At 38.4% G+C, this 18800-nt stretch overlaps 1 protein-coding gene across 1 annotated transcript in view; it reads left to right on the top strand.

The window, feature by feature from the left end:
- The window catches only part of LOC132295305 (mediator of RNA polymerase II transcription subunit 23), a 77351-nt gene that overhangs the window by 37679 nt on the left and 20872 nt on the right, over positions 1-18800 (top strand). Inside the window, exons 9-15 of the mRNA XM_059793512.1 lie at positions 7234-7317; positions 9533-9627; positions 9893-10055; positions 10141-10386; positions 11597-11767; positions 11916-12029; positions 12161-12286. Coding sequence (XP_059649495.1) covers positions 7234-7317; positions 9533-9627; positions 9893-10055; positions 10141-10386; positions 11597-11767; positions 11916-12029; positions 12161-12286 — 999 coding nt within the window. The remainder of the gene's footprint in view (positions 1-7233; positions 7318-9532; positions 9628-9892; positions 10056-10140; positions 10387-11596; positions 11768-11915; positions 12030-12160; positions 12287-18800) is intronic.

Below are 18800 nucleotides of genomic sequence, written 5' to 3'. Positions count from 1 at the left end.
TCCCTTTTTGACGTGTGAACCAGCCTTATTTTGGTACTATGAGTGATTCTATTAGCCAAAAGGACACTTTATCTTCGGCACAACATACCTCGGCGCAGCGAGTTACTAGTGGGCTCTTAAGTTGGCGTAACTCTATATCTTGGAGGGAAAGGGAAAACTGGTTGGCTTCTGGGTCTAGTCAAGGAACCGAAATAGACAAATACTAAATATATTGCATGGGATATGGACAGATACACCATTATAGGTTGGATCTTCAACTCAATGGAGGAGCGTAACTATAATATGTTTATGTTTCACACTTCCGTTTTTTGTCTGTGGCAAGCCCCTAAGAAGATGTATGCCCACTCCCGCAATGACGCTCGTATCTTTGAACTTTATTAGGAGTTTGCTCATGCATCTTAGGAGACACTCAAGCTGTCAGTATCAGAGTATTTTGGGTACCTCCAATCTAGGTGGGAAGAATTAGCACAGTATGAACCTCTCTTCGATTTCTCTGAAGCTGCAACTCTTTTGGTCAAGAGATTTGACCGCCAGCATACCTACCAGTTTTTTATGGGTTTACGATCTGACTATGATGCTCTTAGAACTCAAATCATAAACACCTCTCTTGTACCTGCTTTATATGATGTTTTCGCTCCAAATCGGAAAAGAGAAGACTCGGGACCTAAACGTTTGGGATGAAGCGAACTGGGTGCCGCTATTGGATACTGTTGACCATGAGGAGCATAGATGTCAGATCTCTCAGCCAGTAGCTTTACCAGAGACTTCAGGTGGCTCTTGCTGCTAATTCTAGACTTTCAGAGGGAAAGGTTATTTGTGAATATTGTGGAGCCACGGGTTATGTAAAGGATCGCTGCTTTAAGCTTCATCCCGAGCTAAAGTTGAAAATTTCTCGCAATTGTCCTTTGGGCCGTGGCTGCACTGCCGCAGTAGCCGATACTATTGGTGGGTATAGTACTCCACAGATTGTTGTCCCTCTGGCTTCAACTCCTCCTAGACCATCTTTTCAGGACTTCAATTAGTTACAGTCCTAGATTGGTCGCTTCAGGAGCAGTTCGGAGCTTTATCTACCAAGGTTGGCTCTTCTACTCCCACGGCTACGATAGCTACAGGTACTCCTTTTGTTTTTCATGTTAAAGCGGGAAAACGTACTTGGGTTCTGGATTTCAGAGCCAATGATCACATGACTGGTGAGTTATCATTATTTTCTACTCCCCTTATTGCTGTTAATCAGGCTGTTAGTCTATTTGAAGGGTCAACCACCATTATTCACAGTAAAGGAGATGTTCATCCATTCTCTGATATTATTTTGCCATATGTTCTTCATGTTCCTGACTTTGCATTTAATCTTTTATCTGATAGCAAATTTGCTAAATTACTAAACTGTGCAGTGATTTTCTTTCCTCATTACTGTGTTTTACAGGATCCTCCACCGACACCTCCTCCACTTGCTTCAAGCCTTTAAGCCTCTGTTCTTCTAGTTTCTAGGTCTTATGATTTTTCTTTTCGGATTTTAAATTTATGGCATGGTGACTTTCAGTATTTATATCTTGTTTTCCCTTCATTAATAACGGCTTGTAAGGATAAATATAATAAATTTCAATGTGAGATTTGTGAGCTTTCTAAACATACTAGAACCAGTTATATTTCTCATATGTATCGTGCACTTAGTATGTTTGATCTAATACATTTTGATGTGTGGGTCCTTTTCCTGTTATTGCTTTTTGGGGGCATCGTTATTATGTCACATTCATTGGTGATTATTCCCGCTGCACGTGGGTATATTTACTTAAAAAGAAATTTGAAGTTTTTCCCTTATTCACTCAATTCCTCCAAATGATCAAAAGTCAATATAAAGCTGTTATTAGGAATATTAGGTCTGACAATGGTCGTGAATATGTTTCCAACGAATTTCGTTCTCAACTTAACCAACAGAGTATTCTTCATCAGTTCACTTGTCCATATACCCCTGAACAAAATGGTGTGGCAGAGCGTAAAAACCGCCAACTAATGTCAATTGTTCGATGTCTTTTAAGTTGTATGAATGTGCTAAAGTCATATGGGCACATGACGGTTCTTACAGCTACTTTCTCATTTATCATACCCCTAGAAGAGTATTAAATGGTAAGGCCCTCTTACAAGTGCTTCAGACTGATATTACTTTTTTTTCCATCATGCCTCGGGTGTTTGGATGTACATGTTTTGTTCAGAATCGTAGCCCTTCTCGTACTAAACTTGACGACAACGCCATTAACTGTATCTTTTTAGGATACTCTTCAATGTCAAAAGGTTACCGGTGATATAATCCTGTACACAAACACATGTATCACTCTCTTGATGTCACATTTCATTAGCATACCCCTTTTATGGTTTTAACACTATCTTGCAGGAAACTTCTACTCCCGATCAAGAGGCTCCTCCTTTTGCTCGTCCTCTTCCTATTTTTCAAGAAGAGTCTTCTCTTGTGGTTTCCTCACCCCATTTGCAGGTTTATTCTCGCCGCCCTTGTGCTCCGCCTCCATTGCCTTCATCCTCCTCAAATACAGGTTCAGGTACATCTCCTCTCTCTCCTTTACATTTCCCTAACCTATAACGATCTAACCCGGAGGTCCAAATCGCTAACCGGGTCCTAAGAGTAAAATGGTCCTTTCAAGTCAAAATAAGAGGACGAAACCCACACCATGTGAAAGAGGGTTTAAAACCGTGCAACTTCAACTCAAGAATGAGTCTAATCGGGTTTGAAACGAGTAAGATATGATACATCAAAGTTCGGATTGAAAATACAAGAAAAGGGGAAAATTTGGCTAAGTATGGGAGCGACGACCAATGCCCAGAGTTCGCTATTGGTCATCCAGCACCTTGGACAAGCCCCAGGCACATATGATGCGCCCCCAGCGCTTGCGTATGACAAGCGACGACCGGTAGCCAAAGTTGGCTACTGGTCGTCCATTGCTGGATCTGCTGGTGAATAGTGTTTTTGGGCCAAAAATGGAAAAATGCAATTTTCTTCTCCAAACTCCTTTGGCTTGGCCCTTGGTCCTAGATTATATTTTGGTCTCATAGACCACATAATACCTATCCCAACTCACGTGCGCAATTAATAAGTTAATTAACAGCGTCATGCATCATTTTAAAAATATAATTGGTTTAATTTCATTGTAAGATTCACATAATTGACAAGAATGAACATTACAATCGTTTAATTACTTACATGCCCGGAAATAGTACCAAAAGTTGTTTAAGAAGTTACGATTACATAGATAAGGCCTTTAAGACCGAAATTACAATACTTCTCACAAAAATAACTTTTTATAGTCCTTATACAAAAATGGTCGTTGTCGCTAACATTGATATACAAAATCTACAAATGAAGGTTTTAACGACATCAACTATACTTGTGGAGGTCTGTCATCAATCACGTCCTTGCCGTGACCTGAAAAATGTTAAAGGAAGGGGTGAGTATGGAGGCTCAGTAGAAGATGCCTAAGGCGCCAACTTTGGAATCCCTTGAGCCCCACAACACATAATGGGGATTTAGAGAAACCGGGATCATACTTAGGGGATTTTATAGCATTTAAATCACAAATCAATCCCATCAATGTCACTTTCATAACACAACACAATCTTGCATGGAAATGTAAAACAATGCACAATTGTTCCCAAACTTGGTCTCTACCGACCCTAACTCGTTCCGAAAACCGTTAACTGACTAAACCGAGGCGAGATTGATTAATTATCCCTGGTTCCAAATCTGGCAACCATTTGGGGGCCTAGTAATTAACTTTACACGTCCACAACCAGCACACGCTCCCTCTAGGTCCAATTAGCTCTGGACTTGCGAAATCTGGTTTATTTTATACAAAATTCATTTCATGCCCTTTCTCATTTCCCTTTCCCGCCATGTCATGCATATGCATCAATCTCATCAATTTAACTTCAATCTTATTCATGTAACAACAACGGCATAAACATGGCATTCTCTGTAATATAATCATAACATGGCATTTTCTATAATCCAACTACGAGTATGCTTATCATACAATTACTTATCCAAAAAAAAAAAGTATGCTTATCATACAATTCACATCATCTCAATCATGTTAGCATTTAACATTCAACATCGAATGACACCTTTCCTTCACATAAGCATGCTTGGAACACATTAACACATTAACATTCAACTAGCAACAAATTCATAATATTGCATTCAACTTGAATTTAATGGAAGGGCAAAACAATATTTCTCAGTGAAAGACAAAGTTTAGAGCATTAGGAAACCCCTACCTCAAGTGTGTTAGCCAAACAAGCCCTTAAGTTAGCCCCCAATTTCGAAATTCTCCAAACCCTAGCAATGGTGGTCTAAAATGAAAGCTCTTGTCAAGGGCTCCAACTTCTCCTTCTTGCTCCTCTCACCGATCCCACTCTAAACCCCTCAAATGGAAGCTTTAAACATTGTGGTATATACGTGTATAGATAGATATAGAGAGAGAAAGAGAGGAGATAGAGAGAGAAGGTGATGGCTGAAAATGGGGAGGAAGAGAGGGTGATGGCTGTCTTCATTTTGGTTCCTTGGTTCAAAGCATGCCACTTGTCATTCTTTGGGTGATTACTAACTTTTGACAAAGTTACTCCTTTGCCCTTACTCTTTCATTACACTACCATCTATATCCTCAAAATATCTCCTCAATGCATATATATATGTATATGTATATGTGGGTGACATGCCAATAGTGCCCCTTAATGAAGATAATAAAACCGGGAGAAGTTCCCGAGCCCGAAAGTCGTCCCGACTTCTAAAAAAGATCCCGTCAATTCTAATTAGCTCAAAATAAATAAAAATGCATTTCTAAAACCCCCAGCTAGAGAAAATGACCTAAACGGCCCTCGGGACAGCGTGACACGCAAAACGAGGTACAAAAAATAAGTAAAACAAAAATCCGAGACATTATATAACCCTGTTCCTCAACCTCGGTGTCCCCCTCGGGACCGCAAACCCTTGCTCGATTTGGATTCCTTTATAGTACTGATCATCCTTTTTCGCAATATATCTCTTATGATGGTCTTTCAGGGTCTTACCGAGCTTTTCTAGGCAAACTTGATTCCATTTGCATTCCCAGAAATGTGTCTGAGGCTCTTTGAAATCCCAATTGGATGTTTGCTATGAAGGTAGAAATGGATGCTTTGCAGCATAATGAAATATGGGAGCTTGTATCTCTCCCTCCTGGTGAAAAGGCTATTTGTTGCAAATGGGTATTCAGTGTTAAATATCTGGTTGATGGCTCTATTGATCGGTATAAGGCCCGTTTGGTGGCTAAAGGGTTTACTCAGATTCTTGGTAAAGACTTTAATGATACCTTCGTTCCAGTGGCTAAATTGACCTCAATTCGTTTGCTTATATCCCTGGCTGCCTCTCACAATTGGCCTCTTCATTAGCTTGATGTGAATAATGCTTTCCTTAACGGTGATCTTCTTGAGAATATTTACATGGATCCTCCACCTGGTTTTCGGGCTAAGGGGGAGTGTGCTAGAAAGATCTGTCAATTGCGGAAGTCTTTGTATTGGTTAAAATAATCTCCCATAGCTTGGTTCTTTAGTGATGTAATTGTATACATGGAGTTTGTTAGATGCTATTCTGACCATACATGTTTTATCCACCGTTTCTCCACTGGTCTATGTATCGTTCTTTTTGTCTATGTTGATGATATCATCATTACTGGCAATGACATCCCTAGGATTGCTCAAGTAAAGCTTCAATAGGCCAAAGCCTTTAATGTGAAAGACCTTGGGCAACTCAGATTTTTCTTGGGAATTGAGGTTGCTAGATCTTAGCAGGGTATCTCTTTATCGCAAAGGAAGTATGTCTAGGATCTTCTTCAAGACACGTGTATGCTTGGATGTAAACCTGCTTCCACTCTTATGTATCCTAATATGAAGATCTCGGCTGTCTGGAGATCTCCTTTCTGATCCCTCGCAGTATCAGCGCTTGGTAGGAAGGTTGATTTATCTTGCCAACACCTGTCCTAATTTGGCTTTTGCAGTTAGTGTTGTAAGCCAATTTATGCATGTTCTTCGTACAGCTCATATGGATACGGTATATCATATTCTTCAATATCTTAAGTCCTGCCCTAGACTTGGATTATTCTATTCTTCTAACAGGCAGGTTGAACTATGCTGGGTCTAAGATTGACAGATGTTCCACACCTGGATTCTATACTTTATTTGGAGACCATCTTATATCTTGGAAAAGTAAGAAGCAATCTGTAGATTCGAGATCTTCAGCAGAGGCTGAGTATCGTACCATGGCTTAGGGTACTTGTGAGATTCTCTGGCTTCGATCTTTCTTGGAAGAGCTAGGGCTAAGTGAAAAATAGTCCTCAGACTTGTTTTGTGATAATAAGTCAGCCATCATACTTGCTTCAGATTTTGTTCTGTATGAGAGGACTAAACATATAAAGGTGGACATTCATTTTATCAGAGAGAAGGTTCTTTTGGGAATTATCAAGTCATGCTTTGTTCGATCCTCTAATCAGTCGGCTGGTGTGTTCACCAAATCCGTTGGTCTATCTTTGCTTCATTCCTCAATTACCAAGTTAGGTTTGATTGATATCTTCACTCCAGCTTGAGGGGGAGTGTTAAAATATCTTTGTTATTATTATTATTTTTTTTATTAGATGTTTTTAGCTTTTTATTAGGTGTTTTATGTAAGATCCCTATAATCATGGGATCACGTAGATTTGATCCCCATATTCACGGGACCACGTAGATTTTGGTGTATTTCTTGTTTTTCTTTGTACCATATTCTTGTATATAAATATAGCTCTTGGCTCTCAGTTTGAGTTGGCTAAAACCCAAAACAACTTCTTTTATCATCATATATACATACACACACATTTGTCATTTTTATCTTGTTAAGCCATTTTCCCGCATTTGATTACTAATTACCAGTTTGGAAATATTTTGATGAATATGAATTGTAAGTATAAATAATTTATAATTTTATATGCATGGGGTTTAGATACCACGTTCATTTATTCAATGAAATTTCCATGGTTTTCATACAATGTCTGTAGTAAGCATATTCTGTATAGAGTAGGGATTAGATATTGACATCTTCTTGACGAGTTCCTGCAATGGCTGAATGGATTTTATTTTATTTTATTCTTTTATTGGTGCTATTGTGAGTCCATTTATTTTGGAACTATTTTAATGTTCCAATTCAACATTTAAATGCAGGTCGTCCCTAACATTGCGATGGTTGAAACTTATGCTAGACTGCTCCTCATTGCACCACATACTTTGTTTCGATCACACTTAAGCGTAATTTCTTTCTCCCTATTTCTTTTTCTCATTTAAAGGTTGTAGTTCTTTAGGCCTGTAAATGTTTTGTAAGTTACTGTATATTATATCAGTTAATTAACTAGTTTTCATAGTGTAATAGGATTGACCCAATAATGAGATCTATTATGGGTTCTTCTCCAAGTTTGCCTTTTTTCTTTTTTCTTTTATATGAGGATGCTTTATGATTAAACAAACTATGTGCATAAAAACCATCATGAATGGACTGTTGGCATCAACTGTTTATAATCTACACCATTTAAGAGCCTAAAATACAAGCTTAACTCTCTTCAAAAAATGAATTTTGGTTCAAGGAAAACCATCCTGTGTAGTTTCAGGTCATTCCTGCTTTCAAATTGATTTGGTTTCTGGCACTCCATTATTCCTATTTTTCATATTTAAAAATAGGAACTGTTTTTAAGTTATTTGCTTATTCATTTTTTGATTAATGAAAAGAAATTATATTTTAGTAAAGGTAGAAGAGAAGAGTGCAATGGGGTTGGATGAGAATGTAAATCAGAAAGGCCAAACAACGGATACACAACCTATTAAATAGAGTCCTACAGGCATCCCATCCCAATTTCTGCTCAAGGAGGGTTTAAATGTCCCCTAACTAGCCATCAATGAAGCTCCATAATTCCCAAGCATCGGCTTCATCATTGGATTACCTCTGAATCCAGTTAATTTCCTTCTCTGGAGCCTTGAAAAGTCAATTTCTCTCACAGGTTTATGACTCTTATCAAATGGTTCACTAACGTAGTATTGTCGTCTCTTCCTTCTAAAAACGCTATTAAAATTTTGTTATAATTCTGTAAGAACTTCTGTTGAAGTACTGCTGCTAATTCATGGATACTTCAAGAAAAGTCGAAGGAAAAAAGGAGAACTAAGAAAAATAAAAGAAAATAAAGAAGTGCATAATCAATTATCGGTTTTGATCTGTTACCATGTAATAGAAACATAGATGTGAAAGCTGAGAATGAGAAGAGATATAATGCAGTTCAAATTGCATATTTAGCAATGCTGGCCATGAGTTTATTAATTTACTATTTCGCTGAAATAACAATGATACCCCTCCACCCCCATGTAGATCTTTAATGTAATCATCGCAAAGGAATGATGTTCATATTTTGAAAATTGAGTTTTTATATGCGACCTTGTTTTAATTTTTTGATTTGAAGTACTTAGTGTTTCACACGATATTTGTCATGTAAATGAACATTTCTTGTTATGGAAGTCATCTCATACTAATTTATTATCTTTTACTTACTTTTGGTCAATAGAATTTTGAGAGTTGAGGTGCATTATACCACCATACATGATGTGAAAATGCAAAATTTGATACACAATGTAAAAACCATTACCATATGTTAGTGTGAGGATACAATTATGAGTCCTAGTGCAGCCACCTTGCACAAAATTATCCAAAAGGTTTGGTCTTTTTTTATTCTTCCTCTCCCAACACCTTACAAGTGCGGGACCAACACTGGGTAATTAAAATCCTAACAATATGTAAAAAGTTTTGTTGTAAGAAAATCTGAAGGTCTTTTAGACAAAACCACTCCGTGCTCTTTAAAGTGCCTTTGATCATTTCTAATGCTGTAATCAAGCACTTTCTTGTTTGGGGTTGTGGTTCTAAAGATTCAAAACTGTATTTGGATTCTGTAATCTTTGGGTGATATGCAGCTGAAGATTCTGTTCTGTTCCATTATTTATAAAAGTTACTGTGGGATCATCCATTGCCCATAATCTGGATAATGCTTTATGCACCTCCTCCATCTATATTTTTTTTTTTTTTTTTTGCAGTTGTGCCATCTGCAGCTGTAATAATTCATAGTCATAGGCCTGCAAGCAAAATCAAAGAACAATAAACAATGAGAAATCTGTATTTAGGGGATTGTGAGTCCGTAACTGGTGGGGCATTGGCATTGGGAAAGTTTTGCCATTCTCCACTCTTCTTAGTTTTTCTTTTTCTTCTTCTTCTTCTTCTTATTATTTTGTATAGAGTTGGCCAATTCATTTTGTTATCTTAGGCTTTCCAAACTAGTGCTTCTTTGTTGATATTACCCTTTGCAATATCTCATAAGAAGATCTTTTCTTCTGGATCAGATTTATTTTTGTGGTTTTGCTCATCTATATATGACTGTCTTGCTCATTACTACATTTGATAACGTGCCTTAAATCTGCAATACATTTGCAGCATTTGACACAGAGGAATCCCGCCACTTTGAGTAAGCCTGGAGTGTCTCTTTTGGTGCTTGAAATTTTGAACTACCGCTTGCTTTCACTCTACAGGTGAGTGAGTGATTGGTTCATCTGGTGAAACCACTCTTCTTTTGCTAAGAACTAGTTTTCATTTGAGCATACCCCAACCAGAACAAGACAGAAGCTTTTTATTTGTAGAAATTGTGTTTTAATCTATGTCTCTTGGGATCTCTGGGTTTCAGCTGTTACTGAAGTAATTGAACCATATAGAACAAATAAAAAAGTATCTTTTAAGTATATGCAATTTCATGTTTATGACATTAATTTGTAACTTTATATGTTTATTTCACTGTAGGTACCAAGGCAAAGCCAAAAATTTAATGTATGATGTCACGAAGATAATATCTACACTAAAAGGGAAACGTGGTGACCATCGTATATTCAGATTGGCTGAAAACTTGTGCATGAATCTTATTTTGTCATTGAGAGAGTTCTTTTTTGTGAAGAAGGAAGGGAAGGTAGGAAATATGCTCTCAAATTTCAAGTTTCAAGTGTACTTTTTGCTTCATTATAAAAAATTTAAATCCATTTAATCTTCTACAGGGTCCAACTGAATTCACAGAAACCTTGAATCGGATAACTATAACTACTCTTGCCATTATCATTAAGACACGTGGTGTTGCTGAGGCTGAGCATCTGCTCTATCTTCAAACTATGTTGGAACAGATATTGGCGACCAGTCAGCATACATGGTCAGAAAAAACACTCCGCTATTTTCCTTCTATTCTTCGTGATGCTTTGATTGGACGCATGGACAAAAGGGGCTTAACAATCCAAGCATGGCAGCAGGTTTTTGATCAGCCTCACTCTGTTCTGCATTTTTTAAGATCTACCAATTTCATGTTGTTTCTTTTTTGATTGGCATGAATTCTTTATTCTTCCATTGAAACTTAAATCTTTTTACTACCATAATCATTTTCTGAAAATGTTCTATCTGCTGCCACTTGTTTAATCTACAAAATTAGTGGAATTTGACGTTCTTTGGATTTTTTATCATGTCATCTAATTAGGAGAATTGGTGGAAGGAAAAGAGAAAAGGTCAAGACAGTTAGGGACAACATTAAGAAATGTACTTTGCTTTCTTCTTTTGGAGGTTGAAGTAGCCTCATTATTTTGTTCATTGCAGGAAAAGGATATTGTGAATTTTGTTTCAGATATTGAAAGAGATAATCTCTATCCTGATAGCTTTTACTTGGTTCTCTGTAAGAGATTTTTAGGCATTTCTGTATTGGACTTTTTGCTGCCTTTCTTGAAAGAGAGAAGGGGAGAGGAGAGGGGTTAGGTGGAGAACGGGCTCACTTGCAATATTCTTTCGCTTATTTTAAGAGGTGGAAGAGGCTTAGGCTTTGGCATATTGTTTGTCAAGTGAAGCATACAGAGAACAGAAGTCTTCTTACAGCAGTAAGAAAGACTAGAGTTCCTCCAATCAACATTGGAGCCTAGATTTCTAAAGGGAAATCTGGGAAAAGGGTTAAGAGACGTTTATAATCTGAAAATATCTCGAAATTATATTGATTAAGACCTGTCCCTTATATAATACAACTGTTAATGACACTTGTCTTTTTTAAGCATACTTTTCAGCTACCCACAAAGCATCAATAACAGTTTTACTATTCCCATGACCTCTTCAGATTCCCATACCATAATTACTACTAAATAAACTTTGACTGGACCCTTTTCAAGACATTATTGACTGCATCTGCTTCCCATAAGTAAAGAAAACTGTTCCTTCAATTTTTAACATGAATTCCCTCAAGACAAAAATGAGTGTTGGCTTTCATTTCAATTGAAAGTAAAGGAATAGGTGATTAACAAGTTTTGAGAGTTTTGTGTCTCCGGATTGAAATCTTAGTAACAAAATCTTAAAACGCTAAAATCAGAACCATGGAGATAATCAATGTGATGTTCTTGTAGTTTTGAATTTATCCATTTTTGTTTTCTAGACTTCATTAAGTTACAAAATATCATTTTTTTTCTTCTTTTTTTCTTTTTTGGGCAGGCAGAAACAACTGTGATTAATCAATGCACCCAGCTTCTTTCACCTTCAGCTGAGCCTAATTATGTCATGACTTATATCAGTCATAGTTTCCCTCAACACCGTCAATATCTTTGTGCTGGTGCATGGGTACTGATGAATGCTCGCCCCGAGAGCATTAATGGTGCAAACCTGGTACGACACAGTAACTTTTTACTTCATATGGCATGGAAATGTTTTATGAGTTTCTCTGTTGTGCGGTTATTTTTCTTCTCTTGCGAAATTTAATATTGTTATGGAAACTCTCTCTCTCTCTCTCTCTCTCTCTCTCTGTGCAATACAGGGGCATGTCTTGAGAGAATTTTCCCCAGAAGAAGTGACAGCAAATATATATACAATGGTGGATGTCCTTCTTCATACCATTCAATTGGAGCTACAACATGGACATTCCATGCAGGTTCTGCATTGTTCCTTTTCTTTTTCATTCTCTCTCTCTTTTCTTTTTCAGAAAGAAAGGATTCTGAATACAGTACTCTGTGTAATCTGTTATGTTTGTTTCAATGTTCCCTTTTGGTTGTTCTTTTCCAGGACCTTATATTGAAGGCTTGCGCAAATCTGGCATTCTTTATTTGGACCCATGAACTTCTTCCTTTGGACATTTTGCTTCTAGCACTTACTGACCGAGACGATGACCCTCATGCCTTGCGTATTGTGGTTCGTTTATGAAATATTTATACCTTACTTATCTTCATCTATGAGTTTTGCCTGTCAATTATTAGTATACCGTCACATGATTTGCACATATACTTAATATTTTTTTTTTCCTTAATTTTGATTCGACTCGCAATATATTGCAGAAGTCTGGTCTAGATATTTTCCTTAACAAAGATGTTTCTTTTTATTCTATTTCTTGTTTGTTGAGGCATGAATGAGGAATGAATGTTAATGGCTCTTTACCACAAGTTTTAGATCCAAAATTTCTTTCAGAGATCCATTTCGATTCAAACGTATGTGAAAATTTGTCTTGGAAATAATCTAGGTTTCAAGAAATAGAATAGTGGTGCCACAAGAGAAAGTGTAACTATTTCAGACAGTATTTTAACTATACCTTGCTTTTAACTTTCCATAAAGGTCATCTTAAAACTTATCTACAGGCTTATTCATATCTTTTTTTTTTTTTTGTCCTTCTTAAATCTTGATATGCTCATGTATGAGTTTTTGCTTTTCTTACTCTGGTAGCAGAATTATCATTTCATTAAAGGGAAATAATTAGAAGGATTGATTGGTCCTCCGAGGATGTGCAAGGCAAAAAGAATCGTATAAGAGTGACTAGCACTAATGGCCATTTGGAGGAGATGTAAATAGTTATGGATCTTTATCAAACTAGGGTTTTTCTAGGTCTAACTCTTTTTTGGATAACATAAATGGTCTCTGCAAAAATTCGTTAAAGACAAAACCAACAAAAACTCATCCCCAAACAGTGGATTTTAAGGGGAAAAGCAGTGATGTTCCTTCCAATTGTTTGAAGATTGAATCATCTTGGAACAACTTTAAGCCTTTTATGGATTCTAAAGTGGCTCAAGTGTTATCAAGTATGCAACATGGTGTAAGAAACTCATGATAATATGTTGATGGAGATTATTTTATGACTTGCGCATAGGTCACATGTGATTCGCCTCTCTTTTGGAGAAGGGGCAAGGATAGATAAAATTAGGGTTCAAATTTGATTTATTTTTAGTTTTTTGGAGATATTTAATTTTTAGGGTTATTTTCATATTTTCTTATTTTTTGGATTCAGAGTTATGAGTTCTCCTAATTTCTTTCTTCTCCCCCTTATTCTTGCTCTTCTTAATCAGTTAGTTTATCTTATCTCACCACTTTCATTTTTCTTCTCATCCCCTTCGTCTTTCTTTCCATCCTCTGCTTTCTTTCTAATTGTATTATCCGGGCACTTTTTGTCTTACACCGCCTAATCATTCTGCATTAATTTTGGTACTTGAGAGAAAGATCTAAGCAAACCCCTTCCAAGCCTACCGTTATTTCTTTTTTCAGAAGGTCAAGCCTACCGTTATTGTCATCCACCTAAAACCTAGATTCGCTGATTTGATTGCAAACAAGATGGCAACCACAGCCAAAAGAAAGTCATAACCCTGTCGATCCAACCTCAAAGCTCTACAACAAACCCACTGCACAGAAACTGAAACAAACCTAAACTCAAACAACATAATTGTGTCATCCTTCTGCAAAACCCATCACCCCATCCGAACTTTAAAATACAAAACAACACAACTATTGTAACAGTCACAAATCACCATCCAAACAAACCTTAGCCATCGCCTTTGTTATCGACAACTGAACAAGACTCAACAGCTGAAATCCGTAATGAACTCCTTCAAAGCCAACAGCCTTTCACCCATCTCACCCATTCATTTGAAACAAGCAACAGCCATGCTGCCAGGATATCCAGCCATTGCCCACCATCACAGTGCCATCAGCAGCCTCCTTAGCCGCCATCATAACTAACTGCCGGAGTACCACCATGGCCTCCTTTTCATGTTCGTCTTCAGTTGCCGGACTCTTTCTTGCCGTCAACCAGCGACCTTCATCTTGCACATCTGCACACTATCCATCATAGTTTTTGTAGTCATCCTCGTGTTGTCATTGCTGTCTTCTTGTCTCGCTGGTTGTCATTTACAGTCGGTCATCACTGCCATCTACTCCGAGAGTGATATTGTACTTGAGAGTACACATACTTCACTTGAGAGCACTTTCATCTATTTGATTTGTCTTAAGAAATTTTGCGAAAGGACCTAGCTAAACCTATCTCCACTTGCTGAACCTATTTATTTGCTCATTTGTTTCTTTAATTTTTTCCCTGCCCCATAATATTTGGCTTTTGCCATCCTTGATCTGTCATTTTCCTCCTTGAGATTAATTTAAATTACAACTCAAATGAACTTCCATTATAGTAGAAATATATAAAAAGAAGAGAAAGGACAGAATTGCATAAAGGCTTGAATGATATTAATTACTCATTCACAGCTCTAGTATTTATAGATAAATGAGCACATGCTCATATTACAAGAAAGGAAACTTAATCAAATCAAAATCAAATCACAACTTATTCTAAAGCATGTCCTATGGCATATTCTATAGCATAGTCAAATCTCTGCTATTATGGTAAGTCATACCATAAATCGTGGTATCATATATGCTAACACTCCCCCTCAAGTTGGTGCGTGGATATCTGAAACGCCTAACTTGGACAATGCATTCTCAAACACAATCTTGCTGATGTCCTTTGTAAGAATGTCTGCAAGCTGCTGAGAGCTTGTGACAAATGGAGTGTAAATTTGACCAGAGATGATCTTCTCTCGAATGAAGTGACGGTCCACCTCTATATGCTTAGTCCTGTCATGCTAAACAGGATTTGCTGCTATGCTAATGGCAGACTTATTGTCACAGTAGAGTGAGAATGGAAGCGACACTGGAAGGCAAAAGTCTGTCATCAAGGTTTTCAGCCAAAGCAACTCACCTACCCCAAGAGCCATAGCCCTATACTCTGCCTCTGCACTAGATCGAGAGACAATATCCTGCTTCTTACTGCGCCAAGTAACCAAGTTACCACCAATAGTGGTACAATAACCTAAAGTAGACCTCCTATCTGAAATTGATCCTGCATAATCAACATCTGTCCAAGCCTCAACACGTAAGTGACCATGATTGGCAAACAAAATACCACGTCCTGGACACCCTTTTAAGTAGCGAAGGATCCGAATAGCTGCATCAAGGCGAGGGGCACGAGGAGAGTGCATGAATTGACTCACGACACTCACGGCATAAGCAATGTCAGGTCGAGTCATGGATAAATAGATGAGCTTCCCCACAAGTCGTTGATACTGACCAATATCTGACAACAACTCCCCCTCAGAATCAGCCAACCGATGATTCTACTCAATCGAAGTATCAGCACGATGAGCGCCAAGCTGACCAAAAGTAGAAAGCAAGTCAAGAACATACTTGGGTTGAGAGATGAAAATGTTAGTCTTGGAGCGAGCCGCCTCAATGCCCAAGAAGTACCGTAGGGGACCAAGATCCTTAATCTCAAATTGACGGCCAAGATAGCTCTTAACCTCATCGATTCCGGTAGTATCATCGCCGGTAAGAACAATATCATCGACATACATAATGAAAGCAACTGTCTTACCGCCTGAATGACGTAAAAACAAGGTATGATCAGTTGCACTTTGATGGAAACCAAACTTGAGCATAGCAGTGCCAAAGTGATCAGACCAAGCTCGAGGAGACTGCTTGAGGCCATACAGAGAACGACGAAGACGACATACTGTACCAGAATGAGCAGGAGAATGAAAGCCCGGAGGAGGAACCATGTACACCACCTCCTGCAAATCACCATTGAGAAAGGCATTCTTGACATCTAACTGAAATAGAGGCCAAAATCGAATTGCAGCAATGGAAAATAATACACGGATGGTATTCATCTTGGCAACAGGGGCAAAAGTCTCCTGATAATCTATGCCATAACTTTGAGCATAACCCTTGGAAACCAATCGGGCCTTGTAACGAGCAACTGACCCATATGGATTATGCTTAACTGTAAACACCCAATGACAACCCACAGCCTTTCGTCCAATAGGAAGCGGAATCATGTCCCAAGTCTGATTTTTCTCAAGTGCTTGTAGTTCTTCTGTCATAGCATCAAGCCATTGAGGTTGTGCTAGTGCATCTGCAACACTAGAAGGAACAGGAACCGAGGCAACAGAAACAAGAAAACTCCGATAGGAGGGTGAGAGAGCATAATCAGAAACAAAATTAGAAATAAGGTAAGTACAAGAACGTTTACCCTTTCGAAGAGCAATGGGGCGATCATCAGGCGAAACAATAGCTTGAGAAGGCAGAGCTGGTGCCGAAGGAACAGGGCAGTCGATCGTGGGAGTAGAAGCTTGTACCTGTTGTCTCCGACTATAAACCTGTGAAAAAGGAACAATTCCCCCTGCTGGAGGGGGATCATGAGGAGGAATCATAGAAGAAGAAACAGGTAATGGTAGAGGAGTTGAAGACGGAAGAAGGTGATCATCCATTATATTCAATGGGAACCATTCACTCTGAGAACCAACTGAACCACTATAGTATGGTGTATGCTCAAAGAAAGAAACATCCATGGATATAAACCGCCGACGACTGGGAGGATGGTAACACCTATAACCTTTTTGAGAGTGAGAATAGCCCAAAAACACACACTTTAAAGCCTTAGGGTCAAGCTTTGTACGAGTCTGCCCTAACTACTGAACAAAGCACACACACCCGAAGACTCGCGGAGGAATCAGAAAAAGAGATGAATTGGGATGTAAGATTGAGAGTAGGGCTGCAAAGTTAAGAATCCTAAAAGGAGTCCTATTAATGATGTAAACAGCGGTAAGAACTGCATCTCCGCAAAATGACTGGGGAACATTCATGCCAATGCAGATTGCTCTGGCTAAGTCAAGGATGTGGCGATTCTTTCTCTCAGAACAACCATGCTGTTGAGGAGTTTTAACATTAGCCATTTGATGCTCAATCCCAAATTCTTTACATAACCGTTGTACCTCCCCATAAGTGTACTCTGTACCCCAGTCAGATCGGAATTTTTTAATGGTACGACTATATTAAGTCTGAACCATTGTCATAAATTTTTAAAAATGGTGTATACCTCATTTTTGGTTTTCATTAGATAAACCCAAGTAACACAACTATGATCATCAATGAACAACACGAAATATCGAAATTCAAGACTAGAAGTAACTGGGCAAGGACCCCACACATCTGAATGAACAAGATCAAAAGGTGTTAAAGCAGACTTATTACTACTAGTAGGAAAATCGGAACAAACATGTTTCGCCATATGACATGTTTCACAGGATAAATCTAACACTGCCACGTTACAAAATAAGGAAGGAAATAAATGTTTCAAATAACCAAAAGAAATATGTCCTAAACGTATGTGCCAACGCATAAGCTGGGCTTTATTAGATGAAACAATATTAGAAAATGAAGCTGAATGTGCTTAAGGTGACAAAGGAGCATCCAACAAGTATAAACCGTCCACTTCACGCCCACTGCCAATCGTCCATTTCGACACCAGATCCTGCAAAATACAATGAGAGGGAAAGAACGTTATATTACAATTTAATTGTTTGGTAACGCCACAAACAGAAATAAGATTTGTAGTCAACTTTGGAACGTGAAGTGTATTTGACAAAGTTAATGAAGGAGTAACTGATATGTGACCCTTCCCAACAATGGAAGATGGAGAGCCATCCGCAAGACGGACCTTGCATTGGCTAGAGCAGATACTATAAGATTGGAAGAGTGAGGACATACCAATCATATTGTCTGAAGCACCAGAATCAATATCCATGGTGTTGAAGATGTAGATACGCTATGTGCAGACGCAATAGTACCTGAGTGGGCATAAGTGGAGGTTGGTTGAGATGATGCCTCCATTTGGTTGAAGAATTGCTTGAACTTGTCCAAATCAGCTTGAGTCAAGGTAACTGTGGCAGAAGATGTAGAGGTGGGGTTGTCAGGAGTTGACAACGAGACTGGTTGTGTAACAGAATGTGCAAAGGATCGAAACTGTTGTTTCTGTTGTGGTGGACGTCAATGTAGAGCATAACAACGAGATTTGATGTGACCAATTTTTCCGCAATGGTCACACCGTCCACGTTGTCGTCCCAGAGGAGGACCGGTGGTAGTGCTCTGAACTGACTAGGGTGGTGAAGTTCCTGAAAGGTTAGGAACCCGAACTGCCATAGTAGAACGATCAACAGAAGCAACACCTAATGGATGAGTCCGGCGGCTCTCATCTGACAACACATAGGAGTATGCATCCTCAAGAGTAGGGAATGAAGATAAGCCCAATAAATGAACACGAGCATACTCAAACTCGTCGTTCAACCCGGCAAGAAACTAAAACACTTGATTCTTCTCCACAATTCCTGCATATAAAACTGCATCATTTGGATCCTTCCAAGAGTGGAAGGAATCATAATATGACATCTCCTCCCTAATAGCACGAAGTTTGGCGATGTAACCTGAAACTGTCAAGTCACCCTGAGAAATCCTGGTGATATCTCGCCCTAACTGGAAAATTCGTGCCTTATTCTGCCTCTGAGAATAAGTGCGTTGAGCTAAATCCCAAATCTGCTTAGCAGTCTTCATAAACATA

This window comes from Cornus florida, unplaced genomic scaffold (assembly GCF_030987335.1).
Source record: "Cornus florida cultivar Cherokee Brave unplaced genomic scaffold, ASM3098733v1 CherokeeBrave_3.0.0_Hap2_Chr02, whole genome shotgun sequence".
Taxonomy (NCBI): domain Eukaryota; kingdom Viridiplantae; phylum Streptophyta; class Magnoliopsida; order Cornales; family Cornaceae; genus Cornus; species Cornus florida.
Note: the sequence above shows the minus strand (reverse complement) of the source record. Positions and strands in the feature narration are given on the sequence as shown.